This window comes from Alosa pseudoharengus, unplaced genomic scaffold (genome assembly GCF_046254945.1).
Source record: "Alosa pseudoharengus isolate Yale_2024_CS ecotype anadromous, Long Island Sound unplaced genomic scaffold, YU_APseudo_1.1 YU_APseudo_1.1_scf_12, whole genome shotgun sequence".
Lineage (NCBI taxonomy): Eukaryota > Metazoa > Chordata > Actinopteri > Clupeiformes > Clupeidae > Alosa > Alosa pseudoharengus.
The window spans coordinates 31,556,200-31,567,185 of record NW_027468587.1 but is presented as its reverse complement, the minus strand read 5'-3'; the positions used below and the strand labels follow the sequence as shown (position 1 = coordinate 31,567,185).

General features: G+C 42.3%; 1 protein-coding gene across 1 annotated transcript in view; it reads right to left on the bottom strand.

Moving 5' to 3' along the window:
- Positions 1 to 2,094: 2,094 nt before the first annotated feature.
- Positions 2,095 to 10,986, bottom strand: part of sv2a (synaptic vesicle glycoprotein 2A) — a 14,582-nt gene continuing 5,690 nt past the window's right edge. The window contains exons 2-12 of the mRNA XM_076279515.1: positions 9,130 to 9,310; positions 8,503 to 8,654; positions 7,867 to 8,000; positions 7,022 to 7,111; positions 6,650 to 6,757; positions 6,312 to 6,400; positions 5,494 to 5,658; positions 5,100 to 5,233; positions 3,775 to 3,978; positions 3,245 to 3,404; positions 2,095 to 2,278 (exon numbers count right to left, since the gene is read on the bottom strand). Of these exons, the coding sequence (XP_076135630.1) occupies positions 2,095 to 2,278; positions 3,245 to 3,404; positions 3,775 to 3,978; positions 5,100 to 5,233; positions 5,494 to 5,658; positions 6,312 to 6,400; positions 6,650 to 6,757; positions 7,022 to 7,111; positions 7,867 to 8,000; positions 8,503 to 8,654; positions 9,130 to 9,310 (1,601 nt within the window). The remainder of the gene's footprint in view (positions 2,279 to 3,244; positions 3,405 to 3,774; positions 3,979 to 5,099; positions 5,234 to 5,493; positions 5,659 to 6,311; positions 6,401 to 6,649; positions 6,758 to 7,021; positions 7,112 to 7,866; positions 8,001 to 8,502; positions 8,655 to 9,129; positions 9,311 to 10,986) is intronic.

Below are 10,986 nucleotides of genomic sequence, written 5' to 3'. Positions count from 1 at the left end.
TCAAGTACACTCAACAGTTCTCATGCAAGCACACATACTTACATACGTACATACATACATACATACATACATACATACATACATACATACATACATTACATACATACCTACAAACAGATACCTCTTTCTCTTGGCAAATGACAGGAAACAAACAATGGGCAAAAGAGTATGCAATTACTGCATATCCATATATAGATCTGCTTATCCTCTGAATTTAAACATCATTTAAAATAAAAGCAAATATATCTTGACAAATCAATACACATATGTACATCAAATGGATTCTATCTAATACATGTTATACTGGTAGATTTTTTTTTATATCCGAAACAGAAAGTCATTTTTTTCTTGTGAATGTTATTGTATATATTAGCAAGTAAATCTTTCAAACATACAGACTTGATTATGGACTAAACTGCATTTTTTCATATTTATATTCAATACATAATTTACAGCATCGTTAAAATAAACCTATAGGTTTTTTATAGTCTTAGTCAAACCATCTTGTGCTTAGTTTAGACTTCCTCAGTTTTTTTTCGATGTTGTATGTGAACCTAGTGGAAGTGTTTTGTGCAGATGGATGATAAGATGTGGGTATTTCTTAAATAATGCGTAGTCCAGGAGAACATTAAAGACAGACACTTTACCACATGGGTGAAGCGTTCAAAAACAAAACAAAAAACAATTGTGCACATTCAAGGAGTGCTCAATATGACGTAAAACATTAGAGTAAGTGATTTCCACGGCTGGACAAACTACAAAATGGACACCAGCCAAGGGCCTCTGATGAGGGATCTGGAGATTAAATAACGAACATTGCGCAAATTATCTCTTTTTTCCTGTTTTGTCTTTTGTGGCCTGACTGAGCCACATCAAATTCCACATATATTAGGTATACAGCAATGTCTTTTCTCTCTGGTATGTCACATGGATACTATCTTCAAGCATATTTCAATGCATTTCCACACTTGGTTACATGCATAACACTCTCTAAATAACCCTAGGTTGAAAGCATATTCAGATGCAGTAAAACGTGTGTCTAACGGGATCCTTCTGTTACTTCCATGTGTCAAAAAAGTCACTTACCGCATACTGTTACGACATAAAACTACTGTGCACAGATGAGCATTGGTCAGACAGTTCGGATACAACTATGGTATAGCCAGAGGTTTTGCCTATTTCAAAACAGCTGTGCTTTGAACATGAGAAGTGCTTAACAAAACCATTTTTCAGACAACTGATCCATCTCACATGTACACACAACTTACACACAAACAGCTGCTATCTTTAAAAAAACTGTTTTAAACTGGCCAGAGGTACACAATATTAACCACCACCACACTATATCAACACTGTCCATTCAGGAAAACCAATTGCCTGACTCCACCGCCTCCCTACTTGGTTTGAGATAGCACACCATTTTGAAGAAGGATTAAAGGGAAAAAATCAAACGGACCGCGAATCGATCACCACATTCAAACTACAAAAAAAAACTGGAATGTCTGTCTAGAGATGGCAGTTTGTTTTTTTCTGTGCACATACATACACAACCATTACTTTAAGGGATTCATATCCTGGTTTTTCCCCGAAAACCTGGACCCTGAAGTCCCTGTGATTGTGCCACATTTAAAAATGACAAAATGAGATGGACTATCTGACTATACTCATAGGGTAGAGTGGGCCAGGAAATGAACTGAATTACCCTGTAAAGGAAAGCTGGAGGTTATTTTCCTGCAAGGATAGATAATTGCATGGCTTGAAGTATTAGGCCTACAATCTCATATCACCATCTTGGAGAAAAGGCTCATCATCCCATACTCATACACATGGGGGCTTTTTTTTCTCTCATTAAAAACATACATTTAATTACCCAAGTGTCAAATTTTTGTTGTGTATCCCAACAAACAACACATTTACAACAATTGAAAAAAGCAAATACGTTAACAGACAGTTGTTGAGAGTAATATCTATCATGAAACCTCCATGGCCAAGTCTGCAAGTGAGATCACTAGGCTGGGGTTGGGTGGGGGAGGGTGGTCTTCACAGTGTGGCTCTCCCTACTCTACGCTGCCACCTGTAGGCAGGGAGGCCTCACTACTGCAGCACCATGCCCCGCGTTTCAGGCAGCTTGAGTGCCAAGAAGCTGCCAGCGGCGAGGGCACCGGAGGCGAAAAGGATGGGCACCGCTTTGGTGATGCCCACGAACGACTGGAAGATACTTATACCTAGAACAGCGGCCAGTTTGCACAGCGCGTTCAAGAACCCAAAAGCCGTGGTCCTGTGAAGTGGACAGAAAAGGGACCAGGTTTACTATAGGATTTATGAACAAGCTCAACATAAATATGCACCCACAGGAAAACATCAAAGAGCTATGACACACACACACACACACACACAAAGGTCTCATACCGCTGAGAATCATATGTGAAAGGAGAGACTTGGGAGTGCATCAGCATTTTTATGAGAGCCCATGCAAATCTGTGTACATTTTTAAGTTGATATCAGTGCAGCCAAATAACTGATAATCTTCACACAAGGTCAGACCATCACACCGTGGTCCCTCGAAGACCTAGTCCTGACAAGAGAGAATTGTTTGACCACACAGGGGTGCTAAAGGATACACAATGAAACATTGCTGGCAGCCACCAAGGTTAGGGCTGCAGTGATATTCGTGGGCTCCATGATCTGACCAATCATGCTTTCAGACATTTTGAGAAGAAATTGCTCATATAACCCCTGAGAAATACTGTAGTGAGCCCTCGCCAACAACAGCAATGCAGCATATGCATCCAAGCCCAAGAACGACCTTCTAAACATTCATAGATTTACTGCTCCCTGAATTCGGGGTCTGAAAGACACTGCTGTATGCTTTATAACAGCATGCTTACAGTACCTGCTTGTTTTATAAATTATTTGTTTTATTGATTCAACTGCATCAATATTCCAAAGTGGATATGACATAATGCTTATTTTATTTAACATTAAGACATTTGGCCACCCATATGTACATGTCACATTTACACATAATAAATAGATTTATATGTATTTGTTTTTTCAAAGATGATGCGTTTGTCCCTTGATGAGTAACAGTATAGTGAATAATTTACAGTTGACACAAAATTACCTGTTCACCGAGCCTCACATAGCATCTAATTATGGTCTTGAAAGCTATCAGGAAGGGCTTTTATCCAGCATCAATGAGATCACACAGCCTCGTGACAAGAACACGTGACGAGAACCGTACCTTTTGTCCGACGGGTAGAGCTCCACCGTGAGCACGTCCAGGGCGTTCCAGGAGGCGATGCTGATGCCGCCGAACAGACAGAGCAGCGCGATCATGGCCGACTCGCTGTTTCCAAAGGACAGGAAGAAACAGCTGACACAGGAGATCACGCTGGAGCCCGCTGCAAAGGGGAGGCAGGAGGGCAGCATTTAGGAGGAGGAGGAGGCCCTGGAGACCCGACGCTCAGCCGCTAACAACTTAGCCAGTCTTACGAGTAAGCCTCACACCAGAGGACCACAGTACAACACCACTTACCGCTGAGCATTTGTTTAACTGATATCAACATGTAACATTATACGCCCATCTGAAACAGGATGATTTGATATAATGTAACTGTAGCCATACCCATATTAGAGGGAGAATAATGTAATGTTATTTTCTGCCCTGTAGCAGGAGTACATTTCCGTTCAGTGTGGTGCCAAATTGAATAGGGTTATTAGCGAGGCCACCAGAGCCAAGACTAGAGGAAGGAAAGGAGCATGCTCCGTTACCCAGCATCCTCAGGCGTCCGATCTTATCCATGAGCAGAGCCGACACTATGTTCCCCGGCAGCACGGCTAGGGTGCCCAGGAAGCTGACGAAGTATATCATGTACGCGTTGTTCTCGTCACTAAAGTCCAGCAAGCAGCCTTCTTTATTATGTAGGAAAGTACTGTTGATGAGTTTGCTGTTGATCAGGCGGTACTTGAAGAGATCTGAAATGGAGAAAGAGGGTCCATTATTTAGAATGTTCAAATTAATCTTTCAGATAGGCTTTCACAAGAGAATCCAGGTTCAATACATAGACATTACATTTCATAATTCACATTCTTAATAAAGAAGAGAAAAAGCTACAGAAATAAGCACCAGAGTGACTAATATTACATGCACTCGAGATTAAATGTGTTAATAAATAAGGTGATTGTGGCTGTGGCATTCATACTGATGGCCGCATGTTATCTGTGCAAAAAAATCCCGAGTCTAATTGAGTTTAGTTTGAGTCTGTGGAGCCCATCAGAGCGCGGGTATTGACACTTTTTTGATGAACAATTAGCCGGGGCCTGTAAGAACCAGATAAAGCTGTGCAGCCTCATCAGAGCCGTGTTGCTAGGATACCTGAAACATTTCAGGCACATTCAAGTGCGGCAAATTGAAGCCATTTTGACATGACGAAGAGAGGGGGGAAAAACACACCAGACAATTTCGTAGCATTTGTATGTCATCTCCAGCAAAGAATTCGACTAACAGATAGACTAAATTTTGTGTACTTTGCTAGGAGGAGACACACAAAAGCACTTGAGTTGGCAGCTGAAGGGCTTTCTATATTGTAACCTGTCATGTAGAGGCAGGTGCATGGTATGTTCTAACTGGTTCTAACCTGTCATGTGGTATCAGACATGTGGTATGTTCTAACTGGTTCTAACTTTGTTGTAGAAAAAGATGTGTGGTATGATCTAACTGGGTCTAACCTGTCATGTAGAAGCAGATGTGTGGTATGATCTAACTGGGTCTAACCTGTATTGTAGAAGCTGATGTGTGGTATGTTCTCACTAGTTCTAACCTGTATTGTAGAAGCAGATGTGTGGTATGTTCTCACTAGTTCTAACCTGTATTGTAGAAGCAGATGTGTGGTATGTTCTCACTAGTTCTAACCTGTATTGTAGAAGCAGATGTGTGGTATGTTCTCACTAGTTCTAACCTGTATTGTAGAAGCAGATGTGTGGTATGTTCTCACTAGTTCCAACCTGTATTGTAGAAGCAGATGTGTGGTATGTTCGCACTGGTTCTAACCTGTATTGTAGAAGCAGATGTGTGGTATGTTCACACTGGTTCTAACCTGTATTGTAGAACAGGGTGGAGATAAAGGTACAGTTCTTGAACAAGGTGTTGCTGGAGGTGATGTCTTCAAAGTAGCACTCCTCAAACAGGGAATCCTCAAACACCATGGACTTCATCTTGAGGTTTAAGAACCTTTAACACAGGAGAGAAATGGAGTGATTATAAACCAGACTGATATTCGTATTTGAAAACACCTCAAAATCACAGACTAGATATAAGCATATGCTGCATATATTACATGGGTATACACCAACACTAGCAAACTGATATCTTATCCAAAATGTAGCTATATATTATCAAAACTTTTATTTAAAAAAAACTGTTGACAATCTTTAAAACAAACAACACAGAAACCATGACAACAATCAGCTAACATAAACAAAAACACGTACTTGTTGTTGAAGAACTCGCCGTTGCGGTGGACCTGGTTCTCCAGGGTGAAATTGAAAGTGACGTGCTCCACCTTCTCCTTGATGAAGACTTTGGTGCGGGAGGAGTACTCCTGTTTCTGAAGGTACTTGATCATGTCAGGGAACCACACAGTCAAACCATAGTAGCTGGAATTAGAGAACAACAGGGATAGTAGTTTTATTTCAAACTCGTGTACAGTGGTTTGCTGTATTTTTACATGAGCAGGACCAACCAATAAAGCAACCAATCTGTTATTTATTCAGGAAAATTGACTGACCATTAAGCTCTTTTACAGCAATGCACAGAGCATAATTAGGAACTAGCATGATACACTACAAGTCTATATGTGCGCTATGCTACCATATTGGCATTGATGATTATCCTTTCAAACCCCTCTTAACAAAACAGCAGGCACTTCACCAAAATCTGTCACCTCTAGTGAAAACACAACTATCACATTGCTGACTAACAGAACCATAATTAGCAAGGATTAGCACAAATAGTGAAAACAAAAGACCAATTGTAGCTTATGAATACTTAATAAAACAATATCACAGACAAAGGGAACCTGGCCAGACTAGTGCGTACAATAACTGCTAGTAGCAATGAGCACTGAGCCGCGAGTCTGGCATCGCTTGAAGGCAAAGGAGAAACGATGCCACAAGCACTCAGATATTCCCGGTGATCAATAATTTATTCAAAGGCATTGTGAGAGGCAGGCTGAGTAATAGTGCTGTTAATATTGAGCCGCGCAGCAGGCATCAGCAGAGCCAGGCCTGACGCTGACGCTCACACACACCTGAATGACATGGAGAACCACACAGCCATCATCATGTAGGTGGTGCGGCGGAACTCAGGATTGAAGATGGTCAGGAAGTTGCTCCACACCTGTAGAGAAAAACAGACTAATATGTGAGTGTGTGAGACAAAAAGGTTCCTCTTGGGTTATTTTATACGCTTTTACTTTAGCTTTATTCTCTTAAAAAAACATAAATGCAAAGACATTAAAACAAAGATGAGGTGTATCATACACCGTAAGTCGCTTTGGATAAAACCATAACCTGGATAAAATTATAAGCATAACGATAAATGACTTTCAAATTGAAATGGGGGATGAAGTGTCGACTCTGACAGTACCTGGTGGAAGAGGTTGGACAGCTTCGTCCTCCATTTCTGGTGCCAGGCCATGGAGTCTCCCATGTCCACCAGCTCGTTCATCTGCTTCACTGTTTTTATGGTAGTGACCTAGAAGATTTCAAAATGGAGGCTCACTGCAGAGTTTCGAGGCGTTTCCATGCCACTCATCATTATGTGACCTGGATGTCTGTATTATGCTGGAATCCTGGAGAGCTTTATCTGAAGTGGTTGACCTTGGCTTGCTTCAGAGGAAGCACTAACAAATGCAACTGTGATACAGTATATCTGCGCTCCGTTAGAGTATATAAATAAACAATGCACTCCAATAACGTGTAAGTGTGATATAATGCTGTGTATTCAGTGGGCACTCACAGAGAAGACCCTCTCTGGGTAGCCCTTGGCCCTCATGTTGGTGTCGTGGACCTGCTTCAGGATCATCCAGCCCTCGTCGTGCTTCCCATTCTGTAAACAAACAAACAAACATGCCATATTTGGAAGGAGGACTCATAGGGACTTCAGCAATAATGTTATTTCTCTTTCTCTGTGGATTACCGTCATAAAGCAAATATAAGCTTTTTGAACAACAGATATTTTCAGGGTTAGTGGAAAATCTAGGTAAATTGACAAGTTGACAAGTATACTGCAAGTTTTCTGAATATTCGGTGGCCTGGATGCAGGCTGCACTTTATTTGGATAAATACAATCTGTTCAGATTCAACTTCAGTATGTAAAACTGTTGTTGAACATCACCTTAACCAAATCCAACTTTAACCTGAAGTTACCTGAGTGTTAGCAGATAGTTTGTTGATAATCTGAGCACCTGTAAGTAGTCTGTGGACGGACTACCCAAGTAGGTGTGTTCTCATTCCATAACAGAACATCGATATTACAACACTACGAAAGTACAGCAGAGTGTGAATCTCGCAAGTGAAATGGACCTTGGATTTGGACATGGGTAGCATATTGATTTTAAGTGGTGCGCTTTTCATTCATACCACAGCTTAAATAATGAATCTATCCCCCTCATTAATCCTTCATGAGCTTGTTTTTAATATTTCATCACTGCAGTTTAAATTGGTTGTAAAAAGTTCCTAAGTGTCTGGAAAGGTGCCACATTAAATAAATGAAAAATGAATACTGTCTTCTCTCTTCCTGATATAGGTAGGCTACTCTGGTCTCTGGCCGTCGTCCTCTATGCACCAGTGAGCTGTGCTTACCTCCAGGTAGAAGCGAGGGCTCTCGGGCATGATGTTGAGGGCTGCTATGGCCGCCACAGCGGGGAAGGCACACACCAGCACGAACACGCGCCAGCTGTGGAACTGGTACGCCGAGCCCATCTGGAAACTCCAGCCTGGAGAGAGACAGAGAGAGACAGACAGAGAGAGCAGATCATGGAGAAATAGAGAACATGGCTTTTATTAAAACATAATACAGTTACAGTATGTTTATTACTGACAAAATGTTATTTAACCGAGGCGGTTTCCCCTGATGGCAAGCCTATTTGTCAGAGCCTCTTCTCCAGCATAGAGAATCGCAGAGCTTAATTACAGTCAATAACCACTCGACCATACATAAATCATACCATAGGGCCTTACCTAATATACAAAATAATGTCACTCCTCATCAATGTGCCACTACTGTAAATGCCACTACTATCTCTGAAATGCAAGTGGCGTACATTCAATTACTGTAGTGCAACTGAGCAGAGGTTGTGCAGATTGCATAGACAAAGAGAAAGAGAGAGATTTAAAGAGAAAGAGAGCGAGAGAATGAGAGAGTGTGAAAGAGAGAGAGAATGACAGAGAGAGAGAGAATGAGAGAGAGGGTGTGAGAGAAAGAGAGGTCTTGTATACCATAGTGGGGGATAATGGCCCAGGCCATGGCCGCAGCATAGATGCCCCCAATCATCCAGAACATGCAGAGCCAGCTCAGGTGCTCGCCACGCTTCTCCTGGGCAAGGAACTCTGAGTAGTAGGAGAACACGATGGGGATGGAACCCCCAATGCTGAGCAGAGAGAGAGAGAGAGAGAGAGAGAGAGAAAGAGAGAGAGAGAGAGAGAGAGAGAAAGAAATAGAGAGAGAGAGAGTGAGAGAGACAATGAGGGGAGGGAAAAAAGAGAAAAAAGGATAACATATCAGTGCTCATGTGACTGAGAGCGAGAGCAAGAGAGATGAATAGAGAGATAATGAGAGTGAATGCCACAGAATATAATTAACTCTCTTCTCTCTAATTGAATCTCATTAAAATCCCTCTCACAATGGTAACACCACTGTCAGGGGCTATCAGTGAGGGAATGACTGAGTGAGTGAGTGTGTGAGTGAGTGAGTGAACGAGTGAAAGACATAATTAGTGAATGAAACCATGAGCGAGTGAGTGAACAAATGAATAATGAACAAGTGAGTGTGTGAGTGAATAAGTGAATGAATAGATGAGTGAGTTAGTGAGTGAGTGAGAGAGACAGGAAGTCAGCGTTTGGTACCCGACGCCAGAGAGGAGGCGGCAGAAGAGGAAGGAGCTGTAGCCTTGCACGAAGGAGGAGAAGAAGGCAAAGACGCTGTTGATGGAGAGCGAGATGAGGAGAGTCTGCCGCCGGCCGATCCTGTCCGCCAGACCCCCCCACACGAAGGCACCCACCATCATGCCCAGGTACACAATCAGGCCTGTGGAAGGAGAGAAGAGGGGAGATAGCCAGAGATAGAGACAGAAAGAGGGAGAGAGAGAGAGAGGTAGAGAGGATGATTAGACAGAGAGAGGGTGGGGTGGGGTGGGGAGGAATAGTCACTAAAAATAAAACACCTCACAGGCGTAAGAATAAAAATGGATCCTAGCTGTCTTGTTAGAGCGCCTGTAGCTCCAGTGCGTTATTACAGAGCAACGTTAACTGGTTGAATCTGCAGATTAAAGTGCATTAGCGGTGTAAATCATTGTAGGAAACACAGGTCTATTTATCATAAAAACAGGAAGTGGAATCTGTGGGGAGCTGTGGCCACAGCATCCATACCATACTCAGGTCCAAGTGCCCACAGGGGCCAGCGTTTGAATCTGACCCGTGGTGATTTCTTGGTGTTTTAAGACCCCAATGTTTGTCTTCAAGGCAGCGCTGCCTGAAAGGCGCTAGGGTTAGGCATGGGTTAAGTTTAGGGTTAGGGTTAAGGTTAGGATTAGGATAGGATCTGTTCCCTGTTAAATTTTAAATATTATATTGTTTTTGTATTTGTATGTCGCTTTGGACAAAAGCGTCTGCCAAATCCCATGACCATGACCATAACCATAACCAGGATTAGGTGCCTTTAGGTGGACAGTAGCAGCACTGCCTGGAATACGACGTTGGGGGCTTAAAACACCATCGAGTGGTCCAAGTGCCCACAGGGGCCAGCGTCTGAATCATTTCCCGATCCCACACATCTCTCTCTCCCAGTCACTTCCTGTGATTTTCCACTGTCCTATCTGATTAAAGGCAAAGTCCTTTTATATATAAAGGAAGTGGAATCTGGGAATCTGTGGAAGCTTCCTCCAGTGTAGAATGTTGTTATTTATTTTCAGGATTGTGCTCAATCAAATGAAAATCAGTCAGTAAACATCCTCATGAGAACGACTAACTTAAGCATCTACAGTGGCATATTTCCGTAGTTGCAGAAACCTTTGACACAGTAATGAATATTCAGACATTTTGCGTCTAACCACATTTGCACTCTCTTTCTCTCTCTGTGGCTGAGAATATGAGACTGCAAAGACGGTTTTGTCACCTCCTAATCTTGTGATGTCGCACGTGTGTGTGTGTGTGTGTGTGTGTGTGTGCGTATACATCAAAGCAATGAGTCAGCCACAGAAGTCACACCACACAGTCGCTTGTCAGACACGGCCATTGACTTCCTGCCACAGTGAACGCATACCTAATGACACGTTATCAGGCCCAATAAGACACAGACACAAGCAGTCTCTTTGACTCCAACGCCTGGCATCCCACACTCACACTTCCAGACAGAATCCATGATGCCTATGGTTGACCAAAGCCTTTTATTGTATGATAAACAATAAAGGTTGTGATATTAAGGCTTGTGGTTTGCAAAATTTGAATGGCCTTTTCCTATTAATTGTTTTTGGTGGAATTAATCCAAATAGGTGGGAGGCCTCTCTATAGATAAAATGTGTGTTTGTACATTATACACGGAACCTTTACTTTTACAAAAAAAAAAAAACAAATAAGACATCGTTTTTTCTCACAGAGAATTAATTTAGCTCATGTGTTTGATGAGGTGTCAAACACTGTTACAACAGAACCTTGAGTAGCAACAGCTGGCTGGAACCTCCGATGGTGGCCTCCCCCACCTCGGTG